This window comes from Melanerpes formicivorus, unplaced genomic scaffold (genome assembly GCF_026170545.1).
Source record: "Melanerpes formicivorus ecotype bairdi unplaced genomic scaffold, bMelFor1.0.p_v2 SCAF_27, whole genome shotgun sequence".
Classification (NCBI taxonomy): domain Eukaryota; kingdom Metazoa; phylum Chordata; class Aves; order Piciformes; family Picidae; genus Melanerpes; species Melanerpes formicivorus.
Genome location: NW_027142379.1, coordinates 3,995,691 through 4,014,804, shown reverse-complemented (window position 1 = coordinate 4,014,804; position 19,114 = coordinate 3,995,691). Strand labels below are relative to the sequence as shown.

Below are 19,114 nucleotides of genomic sequence, written 5' to 3'. Positions count from 1 at the left end.
GCTCAGTCAAGAAAAGGAATGAACAAGGCTATACAATAATTTTCATATTTGTAAACCTATTTTCACATGCACTTTGTGGAGGTATAACCACTGGATAAAACTGGAAGTTACACTGCATTTGACAAATCTGTCATTTGATCTCACTAAAACCTACCCCATGACTTAAAAAACTCACTTTCCAAGTTTCCTTTTTTCTGTTACAAGCCCTCAAATTTCTAAGACTTGCATTCCTTTTGGATCAGAATTCCTCCTTCCTTCACAGTCACCTCTGCTGAACACACCTCCCCTGGCTTCCACTTATATACTTAAGGCAAAATTCAACCCTTCATCAGTAACAACAGATTTCGTAGCTTTGAAGTCAGTATTTAAAGCCTACTCTGTTAATTTCTCTGTTCTGCCTTAGGACCATTACTTACGGAGGTTTCCTATAAAAGTATGCCCTCTCTCTTTCATGGTCCTCCTCCTTCTCAGAGTCCTCACTGCTTGATGTTAAGCTGTCATCCCGGCGTCCTTCTTCAGGCTGGAAGGGAATGCCGGGTGAGAAGACTACTGGAGTTTTGGGTGAACCAAATACCGAGCATGAGCCTTCACTAGCAGATGAGTAATGGGAGGGACCATCAATAGTTACAGACAAAAGGTCCATTTCTGTCTCCTCTGGAAACTGATTATAGAAAGACAAAAACATATTAAATTTTCACAGATACAGTTTCCACTGAGAATGCATTAGATAAATCTGGAAATAACAAAGAAAAAGCAAGACTGCTATGAGAAACTGTGATCCCCCAAGCTCCTCACAACACAGAGACAGCAGGTGGAGAAACTGCAAGGCAGATGATGAGAAAGAAATGAAAGCTTGGTAGGGAGACATTTGCCATTGCCTAGTGATTGAGCTCAGTCTGTTAGCCAAATACGAATCATGCTCTGACCAACTGACACCATCAGAAGGAATGGAAACAGTTCATTTCAACTTAAAAATATTTTGAAAGAAAAGAACAAGACAGCAAAAATCATCATGAACCTTGTAGAGGGGTGAGGCGCCCAGGAGTGTTAGTGAGGCGCACATGCAGATGCTAACACAGAATGTACAGCACCGATCTGCAGTTCTGGACATGTGTGCTTTAACACAAACCACCTTTGGGCCGAATTTCCAAAAGGGATCTCCTGTTTCTCACATAAAGCACACCACAAACACCACACAAGCAATTTTCAAACATCACCTTCTGAAACTGCCTGTGACAAATACCTAGACTTGTTAGCTTAACACCAGCACTACCCACACAGTGTTACTATAGAGCTACGCAGTCGTCATCTGCACATTCATATGGGAGCTCTGCTCTAACAGAGGGAGCATTCTAGTGTCACTAAGATATTGTCGTGGGTTTGGGCTCTAAGTGTTTGATAGCATTCTGATATGCCAGCAAAATTTAAGCTAATGGAGCTTACATAGAACAACATCAAAAAGGCAGGGTAGATTTTAAGTATATTTCTATGTTTCATGTCCACCTCTCTCAGAAATAATGCATTTCCTCGGAGCATGAGGTGAGTTGGAAGAGAGAAAAAGTAGGTTACTATCTCTTCAGTTTTGGGGGGGTTGTTAGGCTTTGTGGCTTTTTTTTTTGTTGGTTTGTAGTTTTTTGTTGGTGGTTTTGTTGGGTCAGGTTTTGTTTGAGTTTGGTTGCTTTGGGGGTTTGTTTTGAGAAAAAAAATCAAACAAATCTTCAGTAGTGATTTTCCCTGTGCATGTTTTTTAAAGCAGTTGAAGAACTCCACCATTCTTTTCTCTGGATATTAAGTTTCAGTACATCCCCTACTCAGTATTATTTGAAAATATTCCTAGTAACTACAGGAGTTCCAATAGAAACAGAGCATGAGAAGATGTCCTCCCCCCTAGCAATTATTTTGTACTGTTGTTGATGCCTGCAGTCTTGGAACACGATGTAAGAGATGAAGGCACACACCAAGGTTTTTCTTCTAAAGCACACTTCAAGGTTGGAAGACTTCCATCACTTTACATCAACCTTGATCAGTCTCTACAAACATACTAACAGAATTCCAGTAATTCATTTTAAAAAGACTAGCAAGTTTCAGGTTTACACAAGTGTGTGGAAACACTTTGCAAAGTTCATTAAAAAAATCAGCCCTGTTCTTCTGCTTATTTGACCTATTCAAATTTAAATATTTTGAAATCTGATATACATTCTGTTTAGCTAAGTGCAAAAGAGATGAAAGCATTGAAAAGCAGCTCCCTGTGAGGTAAATTAGTTCTCTGGCAAAGAGTACTTGTTTCTTCTCAGAAATACCTGAAAATACCCTTCCCCTGGACAGCTGGATTGTGCAATCACCAAAGCTGTTTTATTCAACTTAATTAGAAGTGGGAAAAAAAATAAATTAAAACAATTACAATAAAGTCAGCCATGCAAAACCCAACATAATAGGAACATTTTTAAAATGAGAAAACACAACAAACAAAATGAATGATTCAACAATCTCTTCAAACACACACAGAGATATACCTGTAGGGATACAGCAAAGTGACTAAAACCCACTTCCAAAACTCTAAACATGTTCAAACACAAAAATGCTATGATGATTTTTGCACAGTTCTGGTAATTACACAACAATTACTACTGCATCAGCCTAATAAAACCTCCAAAACGATTTTCAAATAGTTTCACTAATGATTGCATTAATTTGTGTGTTAAGAAACCAAAAGACATCTGTCAAAACAAATCTGTCTTCCAAAAACACAGCCATAATTTGAGGCATGCACTAGCTCTGGAGCCCTCAACACAGGAAGGACATGCACCTGATGGAGCAGGTCCAGAGGAGGGCCATAAAGATGATCAGGGCTACTAGGACATGCTGAGGCAGCTGGGATTGTTCAGCCTGGAGAATACAGAAGGCCCTAGGAAGACCTAATAACAGCCTTCCAGTACCTGAAGGGGGCCTACAAGAAGTCTGCAGAGGGACTTTACAAAGGACTGCAGTAATAGGACAAGGAGCAATGGCTTGAAATTAGGGAAGAAGAGATTGAGATTGGATGTTAGGAGCAACTTCTTTAGCGTGAGGGTTGTGGAACACTAGAACATTTTGCTCAGGGAGGCAGTTAAGTCCCATCCCTGGAGATATTCAAGGGCAGGCTCAACGAGGATCTGAGCAATCTGATCTAGTGGAAGATGGCCCTGCTCACTGCAGGGGGGTTGGACTAGACTACCTTTGAGGCCCCTTCCAACCCAAACCATTCTATGATATAAGCAGTTCTGGTCTGCATAGCTATACCTATCCCAAACTTGTGCCCAAATACTGCAGGGAATGTGATTGAAAAATATATGGCATGTAAAGTAATTCTTACAGAATCCTGTATGTTGAAGGTTACTCTGGGCCCAGGAGATGCAGCATCTACACGGATGTCTGGGAGGTCTTCACTGTCTCCTAGTCGAGAGCTATATGCAAAACCAAACCACAGCACCTTCTTGAGTTTTATAACAGGGGTTTATGTCCATGCAAACATTTAACCACTCACACACAAGACAATAAAAAAGTACAGTCACTATGTAGAGTTCTATGAAGGAATAAAGCATTAAAAAAAAAAAATAAAAAAAAATCAGAAGCACTTTGGGTACACAAACAGAAAAAATGAGGAAGAGAAGCAAATTATACATTACTTGGCATGTGGCCTATTGCTAGCCAACCTCTGCTTATTTGTTTATGTGAGTACAAGGACTGTAACAGCCAAAGTTCAGTATTTCCTCTGTTACAAAGACAGCTGTTGCTCTCAGATCTCCAGAAGCTTACCTTGTTCTGTCCATTCTCTTCAGAGGTGGTCTTCCTGATGCTGAAATACTCTTAGATCGGCTATAGCTGGGCTTGTAGCTGAGACCCCATTTGTCTTTCAAGGAGGCAGCCTAAAACAAAAATAACATTTAAATGTAACAACTGAAAAACATGCAATGCAGCTGCCATCATGTTGTTAGAGGAGGTTACTGCTGCTCACCCTCATACTGGATCTGCGCAGCTTTTTGCGAACGTCTCGGCGGATATCGTTCACAGCCACCGACTCCAGCTGCTGGTAGCGCTGAATTTCTTGATTTATAGTTCCTTCACTTGCACCTAATTTTCTGGGGATAAATCATGGTTAAGCTATCTTACAAACAGGAGACATTACTTTCCCCCATTTTAAAATCTGTGCTGAAATGATGCTTTGCTTTCCCTGAGAATTAGGCCATTTTTCTCTATTGTTTTTAATTCTTGTTTCACGATAGATTTTTTTCTTGTCAGGTATAATATTTTGTCCTTAACAGGACAGGATTTAAAGTTTCTTTCTCCAAGTGACTTAACAGAGCAGTGAGAGGATGTAGAACAAACTACCATGCAAGGAGACCCCCAAACACCACTGCTACCACAATGCTAACTAAGGTGGAGAATAAGAGTGGCAACACAGCTACTCTCGTTACACCTAGGGCTTTCGGAAACAACTGAAGTATGGAATTTCCTATACTCTTTCAATCACATGAAAATGTTTAATTAAAAACAAAAGGGCAGATCTGAGACTCCCCATCAAAAAGAAGCAAAATCCTCCTGCTGTAATAGCACAAAGCCCTGTCACACCAACGCCAGCCTCCTATAGTTGATCTCTTGCAGAAAAAGCGCTCTGCTAAAGAATTTTGAAACCTCCATGAAGCAACTGCTGTTTTCCAAGAATCCCAGTCTACTGTAGCACTTGCAAACAGGAAAGACAGGCATAAAGCTGAATTCAGATTCTTCAACTCATATTAGAAGAAACAATTAACCTAAAATTCCAGAGTTCAGATACAACTGTCCTCTGAATGGTGGCAGAATTTCATTCCAAGTGCAAGCAGTAAAACGTGTCTCCTCTTCATTATTTAACAAGTAATTACCAAGCTCCATATTCCTATCCCAGACAGATCCATTTACAGAAAGTCTGTCTTAGGGAAGGGGACCAAAACAAAAAAAGCAAGGCCAACAAACTATGACTACAAAAAATTATTCGTAAAATTCACAGAAGTTCAGGTAGAATTTATTACATTTGAAGTAATTTTTTCTTCAGGGTTTTCAAGTACAGCATAGGAGATTTAATTTTAAAATACCACCTACAGGATGCAAAACTAGTCCCTTTTTTCTTCTCCAGTGAATGAGAATCATCTTAATAGACTTAAAAAGTAATATATTTTGTTCAAGGCATCACCATGGTAATAAATCAAAATGATTTAAAATCAATGGGAAATTGATTATAATCAGCCATTGTAATGCAGAACCAGAAAGAATATAGACTAATTTGACACTTGGAGAAGAACTTGAGACATCTGAGAAAGTATTTGCATAGAGAGGGTTTTGGTTTTTTTATGGAATCTAAAAAAAAGCAATTTTTGACTTTTAAATAAAGATTCACACCTAGCCATCAGAATGCCACAAGATATGGGATACAAACAGAAGGGTCAGCTGCAGTTTGCTAGCCCAAACTTCGTGCGCTAAAAGAAAACCCAACTTACTTTAAGTCATCGATGACTTTAGCTTGCTCATTGAGTTCTCTAATATCAACTAAACGTTTCACAAACTTTCTTCCTCGCTGTTCTGTTTGGATACTAGAAGCTCCCTGCCGTCGGTGTTCAACCGTCTCCTATTTAAAACAAGCACTGAATTAACGCTCTCATCAAAAGCTGGCACGTTAGTGCGATTTAACAATAGGCAAAGTGAATTTCACACCTCAAAATCTGGACTAGAGCATGCAAAAGATCAGTTTCATCTCAAAAGGCAGCTGATTGGATTGTTTTTTTTCCAGTGATCCAAACCCCATCATTCAGTTAGATACACTGTAACTACTACATACATGTCCCCATGAGCAGGATCTGCCTGCTTTCATGTGTGATCTGCTAGACTGAAGAGAATCACACTTCGCTGACCCCAATAGATATTCTACAGGAACAGAGTATCGATGGGTTGGGGAGCTCAAACCCAGCAGGTGATTAACAATCCGCTGCCCAAATGTTAGCTTGCGTGCATCTCCATACAGTGAACCTCCACCTGATTTCTAAACAACAAACAGGAACATTAGTGTTCTGGAATTAACACTGGCACTGCTGGCAGGCAAGAGACATTAAAGATAGAAACTTAAGAACATCTATTAAAATACTGTTATGTGAAGCCAAAAAGCAAGGTCAGTAGCATATTGGCTAGAAGCCCCCCAAAAACATTTTTTTCAGTTTGCTCACATTAGTAACTTACTCTCCCACTAAGAAAACCTATCTACAGCCACAGCTTCTCCAGTTCAGGTACCTGCACTTAGGTATTGTTCCTCCACATGTTCAAATCCAAACTGGTATTTCCACAAAACACTAGCAGAAATATTATCTCTGATTTCTTGGAGTTAGAGAACAAACATACATGCTGGACTTAAATCAAGACTAAGATCTTTCCATTTGACTGAAGACTTTGCCATGCCTTTTTTAATTAGTAGCACTTACTATGATAGATTCACTTACTGCATGTACAGTGGGAGACATGGTGTCAACCTCATCCTCATCTGAAAGGTCAGCTATGTTTACAGAGTTGAGGTCAGCAATATCATCAATATCTTCTTCTCCTGTCAAAGTTGTGAGGGTATTGCCCAAAGCATTCAATCTTTTCCCAATGTTTGGATCCATATGGACATCAATACCACACATCTTCCAAAGCACGTTCAGAGTCCAGGTTCCAGCACTACTACTTTCTGTATTAAAAAAAACAAACAAAAATGTAGTCAGCCATCAGTGTTGCTGATGTTACTCAAAAATTGGAATAGCTTCAAAAGATAGAGCAGACAAAACCAAAGAAGAGTTTTACCAGCAACAGAAGACAGTAAACAAGCTAACAAAAAGAATTCCACCAATGAAATTACAACATGTTATGGGATTTTAAGTTAATGTTTTATGAAATCTTTATGTTTAGAGGATTTGATTTACTAAAATAGTGTATTACCTGCTGCAGCCTGCCCTGTTGTCCTAGAACAAACTTCATATGTACCATCTGGCACGACACCTGTGTGAAGCAGATACATTGATTAGGCAGACAGTCAAAGGTGCTTTAGACCAGCCCTTCCAAATTCCACCTCAGTCTGTTGCCTTTCACCATTAAAGCATAAGTGGCTTTGGATAGGAGGCTTAGTTTTTATTCCCATTGAATGGAAATTCTTATTTAAAGTGAATTTACTTGGTAATATCAAATTAGATATCCATACAAGTTCTAGAATCTTCACTGCAATTAAAGACAGATATATACATACACACACACACACATAAATGAATCTGTATTTAACTATTCAAAACTTACTGAGTCCTTCTGAAATTATCTAATAACAACTCAATCAACTGTTACAACATCTCCCAGACAGAACTTAAATGGGACATAGAGCAACAAAGGTATTCATAAAGGAAAACAACACAGTAATACAACCTTTCAGGTCCATATCTAACTTTGCTTTCAAAACATCTTTGGTATTTTAGGGGGAAATTCAGCATTTTAAGAAATCACAGAAAAGAGTAAAAGAGGATTTTTATCTGAAATACTATTGTCCAGTAGGAAATCACACCCACTTACATGCATTCATGACTAGATCTCCTCTGATTTCTGGTTTCCAGTCATCCCAGCTTGTCTCAAAGCCATCAGCAAAGCGGATACAGAAGTTTTTAAAATGGCCTTTGCTAACTAAAGACTCTGAAGAGCAGGCAGTGATTAAGGTGCTTTCAATAGTCAGGACTAAAGCAGAGCCCGTGTCAAGGTCTGCAGTGTGGTTAGACTGAAAAAGAAAAGCCACAATTTAGTGGTCATTGCAATGTTAAACTGCTATTGTGTTAGATGTGTTCAATGGCAGTTTCCTTTCCATATTAGAAAACTGATCCCCTTCTTACATCTTGCATTTTTCCTTCCCTGCAGAACTCTCAGTAGCATCACATCTGACTGTACCATGTCTTGCAGTGTTTTCTAAATTCATCACCTGTATTATAAATGTATTAGGGCACCAGGACTCAAGCTTAACTGGAAAAGGAAAGAAAATCCATTTTTGATCAAGAACTGGGCAATGAATGGCTATAAATCATATAGCCCCAAGACCTCAGAACACAAGCCCAGGACTGATTATTTTTTTCTCCTCCAAAGAAGGGTTGCACATCAGTTGACTGAATAATGAAAAGTAGCTTTAATTTTACATTATCATTTTGTGCTTATTTTGATACTGACAACTATGCACAGTCTTAAATACACAGATTATTTTTCATCTCTTTGTGTATGAAGGCCTGTAATTTTGCTTACCTGCCAAAAAGCCCATATATTCCATCTAAAGTTAGACTTCTTTTGATCCAGCATAGGTTCGTACCACTTATGTACTACTATGATAGACAACTGGTCAGTGATTGCATTCTAAGTATCTTTCTTTAACTAAGTCTGAGTTCCTACTAGAAGGTAACTGGAAAACATGCATCTATGTATCTCAACTAGTTGTTCTTTCTCCCATTCCTTGTTTTAATTAACCAAACAAATGAAAAAGAAAACCACATTAAAGCCAACAGTTTTCAGAGTTTGACAAAAATACAAATTAGAATTTCTGATGGAAGCTTTCAAGCAAATATGTTCCATCTGAAACACTTCCAAGGGCTTTACAAAGTGCTGCTTCCTGTGAACAAGAATTCATTTGGTTTCCTCAAGACATGCATAACTTAGCTCTTCTGTAAATGAGGACACACATTTATATTACAAGCCATGTTACTAGTGCAATTATCAGCATTCCATGAATTGTGTGTTGGTGTGATTAAAAATTACATTTAAGGACATAAAATCCATGTATCACATACAGATAGGTATTTCAGTAGCAGGCTATTACTAGTTGCTTCAGGTATTGTGATTACCTGAGGTGTGTTTGTGATGGGCAGGCAAATTCCCAAGTCATTGACAGTCAGCTGAAGAAAGAGGGTTCCAAAAGCCTGTGCAGAGGTTTGTTGGATTCCAGGGAGCATATCAACTACTTCTTTTGTGGCCATATGAATATCTTTATGTAAAGCCATTCTCTGCTCATTCCAGTTGTCATAGGCAGCCTTGTAGTTTAGCCAAAACAGCACAGCTTATGAAGAAAGCAGAAATGCTTCATTGAAATCAGCTCACACAACAATAAAAGCACATTCAGTCAACTTTTTTTTCTTTTTTATGGTTTCTCCTTTAATTTAAGACAGGCATGTACAACAGTGGAGAGACACATTTGGGAGGTAATGAACAGATTCATGCTGCAAAGGACAAGATGGACACAGCTGACTATTTAGCATCAAAGTGGACACATTAGTTATACAGAAAGTGTTCTCAGCATTATTGATTTGTGAAGACTTAGAAAGCAACTTGCTCCAAACCATCTGAAAACTAACCAGCTCAGCAAATAAAATTTTTAACATTAGGAACTATTAACAGATTGACAGATTGCACTGAGTTGAAAGGGACCCTCAAAGGTCATTTTGTGCAAACCCCCTGCAGTGAGCAGGGACACTTCCAACTAGAGCAGGCTGCCCAGGGCCACATCGAGTCTGGTATTGACTGTCTCCAGGGACAGGGCCTCAACCACATCCTGGGCAACCTGTTCCAGTATTTTACCACTCTCATTGTAAAGAATTTATTCCTTATGTCCAACCTTAATCTACCCTGCTCCAGTTCAAAACCATTGTCCCTTGTCCTATTGCTACAAGCCCTTCTAAAGAGTCCCTCCCCAACCTTCCCGCAGGTCCCCTTCAGATATTGAAATGCAACTATAAGATCTCCCCAGAGCGATCTCATCTCCAGCCCCAATTCTTTCAGCTTGTCTTTACAGGGGAGGCACTCCAGTCCTCCGATCATTTTTGTACTTTGCCTTATTAAACCTCAGGAGAGTCTCCTCAGCCCACCTCTCTGGCCCTTCCAGGTAGGCACTAGATCTCTTAAATTCCTCAACTACATAACGTTTTGATTCAGCATGAAAATACAAAATGTTAAATAATCAAGTTTCTTTGAAAAGGGGGAGGAAAAAGAAAAGCAAAAAAGCTTCCTCAGTCTGAAGGCAAATTTATAGCAATTGTCTCTTCAATACCTCTATCAAAGGCCACAGGCTGAGCAAAAACAATTGGTCTGTTCAAAGTAATGAGCACAGCTTCTCTATCTGATGAGCCACTGATTTCTTCTCGGAGAGCATTTCTTAATCCAATTCTTGTCTTGAAATAGGCAACTTGATGAAAGTCTGAGCCAGCTTCTTCATAAACCTTAAAATGTTAAAAAGAATGGGAAGGGGGAGGAGTTTGCAGCAGGTAGGAGTTCAGGGACAGGGAAAAGCAATCAAATTACTACTTTTGACACAATGTAAATTCATGACAAGAAATAAAGATGTCTCCTTTCCACTTTTTCTCTTTTAGCCAGAGCTCTTCTGAGGAGATTCAATTTTCTTAAATTCTGATCACAATGTCATTTTCCTTATTTATCATAAAATAGTAACTATGATAACTATTTATACATCCAGATCCTCTATTGTGACAGCACATTTATAGGTTCTAAGACTTGCATTTGTTTCTAGGCATCACATTTGCATTTGTCAGAATTAGCGATTCCAGGCAACAGCAGGATTAAGAATCCAAGAGATACAATTGTCACCCTAATACAGATGAACTAGGACAAAATTTAGGTCTAGTCAAGCTTGGATCTTGTCTGATCTCATTATTTCATTCATGTAACCTAAAAATATACGCAATATTAACATAAAAATCGACTCTGACTTAGTAGCAAAGCCATTGCTGCAAAGGGCTAGTAAGTTCTAAAATACTAATAGTATGAAGTCTATATTTGACTCCTTTGACCTATACTGGCCTTTCATAATGAAGACTTACTACTTCTTTGGAGAAGTCACTTCCAGTCCCTTGTCACCTCAAGTGATTTCTTTTGCTCAACCATTTCACCAAATACAAGAGCATATTCAAGAAGTGTGTGCTGCAGAATGCTGATTTTTTTTTTTTGACAAAAGAAAAGCTGGGAAGAACAACCAACAATAATAATAATAATCAAAGATGTTGAGCACCAACCTGATGTTTAACAATCTGTCCTAGTGCCAGATTTAAGTCCACCTGGCATTTCCCAAACAGTTTGAGGTAGCTGCTACTTCCAGGCATCGCTTTGGTTTGCAGTCTGTTTGAGAGTTCAAGTTCTATCAATCCAGTTTCAAATCTCACAGCTCGCATTGAGGGCGTTGTAGCTGTCACTTGAATTCCCTAATGAGTAAGGAAGGTACAAAGTGATTAGGATCTGGTTCAGAGACAAACTGGAAAGGGGGAAGAAACAACTCCAAAACAAACAAACAAAAATTTCCATTGAGCAGCAAAAAAGTGTACACAATCTCTTTTCCACAATGCAATGCCACTAGGCTATTTTAAAAGATGACAGGAAGCAAACCCCAGGTATGTTTCTTCATGCAGAGTATTCCTAACTCAATAAACTTTGAGGTGAAAACCCCAAACCCACTAGGACCATCTAGGACCACTATTTTGTCATAAGATTACCTTAAACTGTAGGCTTAAGGAGTAAAGAAGAATTTTTGGTTTGTCTCCATCAGCTGTGCCATCATGTTCATTCCAAAGAGGTATGGGCTGCTCCCCTCCTGCACACATGAAATACACACATTCAGAGGTTTAGGAAAGAAAACATTTTAAAACAAATAGATGCAAAAAATATGTGACAGTGCATTAAGCTGTATAGGTTTCCCATTTTACTTCTTTGTGTTCCTCAATAAAAACTGTCCTAATAGAATAATGACAGCTGTTAAAGGTTAATTCTTCTCCTAAATGTTCCCTTAACTACCCAGAGCTAATGTATTTTGCTTGGAACAAACAATCAGAGTGGTTAAAATTTGTTTTCTTCTTATCCTTCAGGGATTCTGATGTTTTCTATTTTCTTTTCACCTAACTCCCCTGAGGGCATGTCACCAGGACCTGCCCATTTCTTTTACATATGATTGCATACATGAATATACACAAACACACACAGAGGTATATGAAAAAAGTGCATGGATGCATACAGACACACTCCTTTCACTTGGAAACCGCTTCTTAGTTTATCTTTCCTTGTGATGTTTCCAACTGTTAATCAATCTTTCCACACTCTATATTTCTGTAATGGCCTTTTACAATAGCTCAGAAAGTGCAAAACACAACACACTTGAAATTTCACCTGCTGTTGAATATTTATTGTCATTCTGTAACATTCTCTCTCTAACATACAGCATCAATTTGCATCTAGCACTCCAAGGAGCAGAGCTGGAATTTGAAGTAACAACAGAGGCTCTGGAAATTTTTGTTGCATTATGAAATAAAGAGCTGATCCCAACAACTCTCAAAGCATCAAACAAGGTTTAAAGAACTTATTTAAAGACATTTTTAAATGTTCTGCTTACCTGAAACCTTCTGTATGACTTCATTTACTTCCTTCATGAACACTTTTTGTACAAAGACTAAATGATTCAAGAGATCAGTTGTGAGGTTATGTTCAAAGGAACCGACCTGCAAAAATACAAAACTTCAGAACAAGCTTTTTAAACCATATTTATTTTTACAAAACAGTGCATCTTTGATTTTCAGGCATCTCTTGCCAAATCCAATTACATTGTTATTGATATGAAACAAAAGAGCATTGAATAGTTTGGGCTTTTAATTTTTTTTCTGTTGTAAAAGCTTACCAGAAAACTGAAGGACATACTCTATTATAAAAAAAAAGATTATTCTCCTGTTGAAGTTTATCTTAAACAATAAAATTCAGGGCTTAACATTCATAGACAAAAGGCTCTGAGGTGACCTAATTGTGGCCTTCCAGTATCTGAAGGGGGCCTACAGGAAGGCTGGGGAGGGACTTCTCAGGATCTCAGGTAGTGATAGGACTAGGGGGAATGGAATGAAGCTGGAGGTGGGCAGATTCAGGCTGGCTGTGAGGAGGAGGTTCTTCACCATGAGAGTGGTGAGACCCTGGAACGGGTTGTCCAGGGAGGTGGTTGAGGCCCCGTCCCTGGAGGTGTTTAAGACCAGGCTGGATGAGGCTCTGGCCAGCCTGATCTAGTGTGGGGTGCCCCTGGCCAGGGCACGGGGGGTTGGAACTAGATGATCCTTGTGGTCCCTTCCAACCCTGACTGATACTGTGATTAATTCCAGCTAGTAAATCATTATCAGAACAACATAGAAAGGAGCCATCAACCTCTCAAGTGCACTATTTAGTCACTGTACCAGGAAAAGTTCACTGACTTTTCAATGTCAATTTGTCCAATCTAATCTTGAAGAATATTCCTAAGGAACTTGCTTAAGATTTTATTTTTTTAATAATCATAATAAAAATATTTTCCAAAACTACTTGAACTTGGGTTTTGCCTTTGCTAAGCAGCCCCTCCATGCTGCTTTACTTGCCAAACAAATCTGAAAACCCTAAGGTCTTTCTTCAGCCAAGAAATGACTCAAGTGTCTTGAACAAAAAGCAGGACCTAATTAAACTCCTCCAATAAAGATGCAAACATCAGCAGTCTCAACTGCAAACACACCACACCATTTTTCTGACTGAAGAAATACAGGTAGCAGAAAAGCCTCACTTCTCCCCACCAGACAGCTGTCTTTAAAGTAGCATCAATTTCTCCCTGCGAATACTATCTGTGGAAACTGGGAGAAGAACACTCAGCTTCAAACAGAAAACTTTCTACCCTTTAGTAAGGATATATATAACTTCTCCTATCTCTGGAGCTGTCTAGTCATGGGAAAACAAACCAGTTATAAAACAAGAAATCTGGTTGAAAATTTTTCAGTATTTCTCTTTGCAAAATATGTGACATGATCTGATGTGTTAGCTTTCAGTTGAAAATGACACTGAGTCATTAGCATAACACATTTTCATCTGCTTCACTGATGAGGAAAAGCATCATTCCAAAAGACGGCTCTAAACATATCTTCATTATTTATTTGCACAAAATGCCATGTTCAAAATACTCTAATATAGAAGTCTCAACTGCTTATGTTGGCAGCTCATCAGACTAAGGACTGAGAACATTGTTTGTGTCATGCAATTGCAAGTGCTATATATGGATCAACCTGTAAACCCAGAGTTCTGGAGTAGGAAGATTATTAAATAGTATGAAAATGCACATAGAAAATGTGACAGAACAACAAGTTATCAGAAGATGACTACTGTCTTCAACACCTACTTCAGCCACACAACGTAAGTAGTTCCCCTGTAGGTAATAGCCTTGCTTAGCAGGCAGTTCATCTATGCTCCAGATTTGGTCTGAGTAAGTATCGTGTTCTTCCATGATGTATTTGCCTGACATAGTGACAGGAGGAAGGTTGAGACTTGCTGAAGGAGGAATGGTTGACATATCAGTGGCAGAGACTTTTGAAGTGAAGCGCAATCTGTGGTTTGGAAGCTCAAAATTAAATCTTGTTTGGGCACCTGTAAAAGGAAGATAGGGAAAGAAGAAATAGGAATGGCAAAAGAATTTTTCACTTACCCTTACATTTGAAAACAGTGCTGGAATTCAAAAAGTCTTTTAAATGTTACTGAAGTACACAGACCTCTACAGCTAAAAATATCCACCCACATGATTCCGGGTTTTCTTTTTGTAAAGAAAATGCAGACTTCACTGTAATTAGATGGAGAAGGGAGTCATGCATACCACCCTCATCTCTACTGAGGCCCTTTAAGTATTTTCAAGTAGCCTTAAAAAATAAGGATTCATTCTTAACTAATCAAGAATCATAAATTGGTTTTAACAATCAGAAGGAACCTTTGTGGAGGAAACTATGAACATATACACATCCTCAGCTGCTCTAGTATTCTTTCTCTGACAACTGTGTATTAATCACGACTGAAGTCCACATTCAAAAAAATAAGCCTCTAACAACATATTCAAGGCTCTATCTATAGTTCAACACAAATGAAGTCCTCTTGGATCCTTCTAAAAGGCCTAACTAAGAGACCTAATGTATGCAAAGTTTTAGAGTGCTGTTACCTGTCATTCCGTGACTCCTCATCCTTCCCATCTTATATTCTGCTTTCAGCGAGGGCAGGAGTGCTGCTCCAATAGCTATCCCATCTATCATGGCACTGAATTTCAGAACTATAGGCTTCTTTTCTAAGCCTTCTGGCAGCTGGGGAAACTCATTTGTTTCAACAGGTGTTTGATTAATGCTTGTTGGAGTCTTTTCAGAGGGCAAAGGAGTCGCAACATCTTCTTTGGTAGGCTGGGGCCTGTTTACCAACACAGAGGTGGAAAAGCACTTGTTATTCTAGCACACCGTACGACAAGCCTGACTCTCCCACACATGTTCAAAGCAGCCACAAACAGAATGGCATCCAGGGGTATTTGGAAGTGCCATACAGGCAGCACTTACGCAGTTGAAGGCTGCCTGATGAGATCCGAAATCTGCTTGGAGAGCTGGTGAGAACTGCGCACCATCATGCTGTGCAGCGTGGCAGGGTGCTGAGGAATGTTGATGCTGATGGCTCCAACTTTGACCACAGCAGCATTGTTTGTTTTCAGCCCTCTCTGGGCACTATACAGGGCCTGGGATTTGGCAATACTGCATTTCACAACAGTTCTAACAGAGAAGGGAATAGGATTTATTTGCATGTCCTTCAAAACGGTTACACTTTTATGCTAAAATGCTGGAAGGGTTTTAAGTGTTAGCTTAATTTTTAAGTATTCATCTAAGTGTTTTGTTTATAAACTACAGACACAGTCCTTTCTCTTTCACTTCACACACAAAGATGCACTACATGCCACAAACAAGTAGACTACATTTAAGAGAGCTAAAAGTCATGCATTGCAAAAACACCTGTTCAACTGTTTTTGCATAAGGTAAGACCATTTCAGTTTATGCACACTTGGTTGCACATACACAGACGAATGTTCACAGACAGGAACAAGTAACAGCCTTCCATTTCAACAAGACAGCCCAAATCATCCTTTTCATATGAAGACCCAGTAAAATCTTGATTTTAGCATCCAAAAATGTCAATAGAAGAAATACTACAAAGTGGTAAATGGGTTTCTGAATGAAGAGTGATGTTTTATTGACAAATACTGTTCCAGATATGAAGTCTAAACTTTAATGTTAAAGAGGATATGGTTCAGAATGCAATGCAGAACAACTGTGTGGCTATACATGTGACAAGGGACATGGTTTAGCACCAGACTTGGTAGTTAGCTAGTGGTTGGACTCAATGATCTTAAAGATCTTTTCCAACCAAAATGATTCTGTGATTGTATGATTTGCAATGAGCACTGTACATCACATATCTGCAGTTTGCTTACCAAGGGTGATTTACCTATAACAGATGTGGTTGAATATTACAAAAATCATTTCCTGATATTTAAGTTGTATACCAGCAAGAAGCAATTCTATGTTCTCAAATCAATTCTATAATCACTCTCCAGAAATAAAAAAAAAAGGAAAGAAGGCTTTGTCCCACTACAGAATGGCTTATAAAGCCACCACTCAACCTAGCAGAGTCATAGGAAGGTTAGATAAAGGGGAGGGGAAAAACATCAACAGGAGATCGATAATAAACTGAGGAACTACCACGGAGTTAGAGGAAAATGAATGCAGTAGCAGCTACATGGGGTGTAAAGAAAGTGATTCTTCCTTTAATTCTAGCCATGAGGTTTACTTCTTGAGCCAGAGGCTGTATTGCTCTATTGTGTTTATGCCTCTTCATCAGACATATCCTACATGGATTTCTCCAATTTTTTTAATCATTTATACTTTTGTTGACCATAAATGACAATAGATACAACTATGCAGTGACACACTACACAAAACAGTACTATCTCACTGGTTCAGTGTTGCTACTGGACAAAAAGGAACAAAAACCTGACTATTTTCTTTCTATCACTTGCAGTTTTTCAGTCCACCACCTTTACTTCCAGAGCTATATCTATAAGGACATTTTAAAGTTAATCTTGTATTATTGCAACACTGAAAATACACAAATGTTGTAACAACAACAGTCATACTAAATCCTTCCAAAAGCCATGCACTGGTGGTCTAAAGCAAGAAAAGAAGCCTTTTGCTTTGGGAAACAGAAAGCTGCTTTGGGAAAGAAAACAAAAATTACAATAAAAAGCTTCATAATTTTTGCCTACATAACCTTTCCTCCCAGAGTGCTTCAGAGTCCTTATATAACAGGGCTTCTGTGCTGCCCATGTAACATTTCCTCCCTTGACCACTACTCCAATAAGACCCTATGGACAGCAGCAGCAGGAAGTAAGAAAGCAACTACAAAGAAAAGACCTACACTGACACATACAGAGGGTCACTTTCATGAGCAGCATTTGCACAGGCATAGTTTAAGGGAAAGATTTTATGTTAGCATAACCTGGTCAGTGAGCCAAGCAATTTAACCCAGCACAGAACTACATTAAGACAAAAGGAATGGTCCTATTGATGCTGAAATCACAACAGGTACCATCATTCTAACCACAGCAGTTCCTTACCAAGTTTGGAGCAAATCTAATTTGTCTGTTCCTTTAGATTTATCAGCATTATTTCACCTCATTAAAATAAGCACTGAAGTAGATCTAAAGAGCTTAACAGCCAGTGGAACCATTATAGCACTGCAGCAGTGACCACATAGTCTAATATCTGGCCCTAAAGCTAGATTGCTAACATTTACAAGGGCATTTTATTTGACATCTCTCTAGCAGGCTACATTAAAAGCTTATCTGAATAACACAAGATGACAAACTAAAATGTTTTCAAGCAACATCTGCCTACACAATCACACACAAGAGGAATGCAGCCATTAGCTACACAACACAGAGTTAATTGCAAGACTATTAAACATAATAATATGACATACAGAAACTCTTGTTTGGCTGTGCTTGTAGGAGATGTAGGAAAATCCTCCAGTCTACAGATGATGAAGATTGAAGAGAAAGCAAGAAAAACAAAAACAAAGCAAATAAAGAATAAACATCCATGCAAAATTAGTCAGTTAATTACTTGTAACCCACAATATGACGCTTAACTTTCAGATTTACCAAGCTGAAGGTTTGGGTTTTGTTAAGGTTTGTTGTTTACTTTTAACAATTTATCATTTCTCCCCTTTCATTCTGTACCCTCCCTATATGGGAGCTCAATAAGATTAGGACATAAAACAGACATGAAGAGTCTCAGTCACCTTCAGAAACCCTACATGTCTGTCAGATGAGAACTTTTATTTATCCCTCTAGAATACAGCTGTTGGAAGCAATTTAGCTGGGGACATGAATAAAATTCTCTATGTTTTAAGTTCTCTATAGCATCTTCCAAACTAAACAGAAATTACAGGAAGACTCAACTCATATCACTCATCCCCTTTTCTACAACATGAGTATTCCAAACCCAGATCACATACTGAGGGTTACCTGGCTAATGCTCATACTGTGTGAGGGTGATTTGTATTACAAAAGAGTTGTAGTTCAACTGTTGTTTTGCAACTCAAACAAAGAAGTTAAGCTAGAAACAAAGAAAAATAATGCATGCCCTTTCTGAGTATGTGAACTTGGCAGAAAAAGAACCCCAACAATGTGGATGCTGAGCAAACAATTTGAGATGTTCATGCATAAAAAGTGATTCTTCTCCCCTGCCAAGCTGTCAATTATACAGAAGGTGAAAAATGGGTATTAGAACTGCAAAAAGAACAAAATCATGCATTGTAGGAGTTAAAAAATATATCTATTAAATAACCAATATAGATCTTAAATGGGAATAATCAGTATCAATAGGTTAAATACTCCCTAAAAATCTCATATGGTTTAGCAGAACCTCTAAGCTTTGAAAAGCCTTTCAAAAGTGTAACAGAAAACACACTTGATGCCATAGTTTATGTGAGTACATCACATAGCAGAAAATCAGTGCTCTGATCACAGGAATATTCATTTCTTCCTTTTTACAAGAGGACCTATCACCCACAATTCTTCAGTCAGGTCATTTATCTATTTACAATGTGACTGTACAATCAGCTCTGAACTTAGTAACTTTTATTAGAAATAGAAAGGAACAGGAGTATTCATATAACTATGTTTAAATCTTGTGTGATTGGGTGCCCCAGACTG

General features: G+C 38.6%; 1 protein-coding gene across 12 annotated transcripts in view; it reads right to left on the bottom strand.

Annotated features, from left to right (window-relative positions):
- Positions 1 to 19,114, bottom strand: part of BLTP1 (bridge-like lipid transfer protein family member 1) — a 99,631-nt gene that overhangs the window by 16,220 nt on the left and 64,297 nt on the right. For 5 of the 12 annotated variants that reach the window (XM_068153971.1, XM_068153969.1, XM_068153970.1 and 2 more), the window contains 19 exons: positions 17,878 to 17,928; positions 15,408 to 15,614; positions 15,026 to 15,264; positions 14,222 to 14,466; positions 12,440 to 12,545; positions 11,550 to 11,647; positions 11,076 to 11,261; positions 10,097 to 10,265; positions 8,898 to 9,109; positions 7,594 to 7,792; positions 6,976 to 7,035; positions 6,501 to 6,727; positions 5,849 to 6,049; positions 5,511 to 5,638; positions 3,995 to 4,118; positions 3,796 to 3,905; positions 3,353 to 3,443; positions 2,301 to 2,360; positions 417 to 661 (listed from right to left, as the gene is read on the bottom strand). In XM_068153971.1, the coding sequence (XP_068010072.1) occupies positions 417 to 661; positions 2,301 to 2,360; positions 3,353 to 3,443; positions 3,796 to 3,905; positions 3,995 to 4,118; positions 5,511 to 5,638; positions 5,849 to 6,049; positions 6,501 to 6,727; positions 6,976 to 7,035; positions 7,594 to 7,792; positions 8,898 to 9,109; positions 10,097 to 10,265; positions 11,076 to 11,261; positions 11,550 to 11,647; positions 12,440 to 12,545; positions 14,222 to 14,466; positions 15,026 to 15,264; positions 15,408 to 15,614; positions 17,878 to 17,928 (2,958 nt within the window). The remainder of the gene's footprint in view (positions 1 to 416; positions 662 to 2,300; positions 2,361 to 3,352; positions 3,444 to 3,795; positions 3,906 to 3,994; positions 4,119 to 5,510; positions 5,639 to 5,848; positions 6,050 to 6,500; positions 6,728 to 6,975; positions 7,036 to 7,593; positions 7,793 to 8,897; positions 9,110 to 10,096; positions 10,266 to 11,075; positions 11,262 to 11,549; positions 11,648 to 12,439; positions 12,546 to 14,221; positions 14,467 to 15,025; positions 15,265 to 15,407; positions 15,615 to 17,877; positions 17,929 to 19,114) is intronic. The other 7 variants (XM_068153979.1, XM_068153981.1, XM_068153975.1 and 4 more) reach the window with 6 other exon arrangements.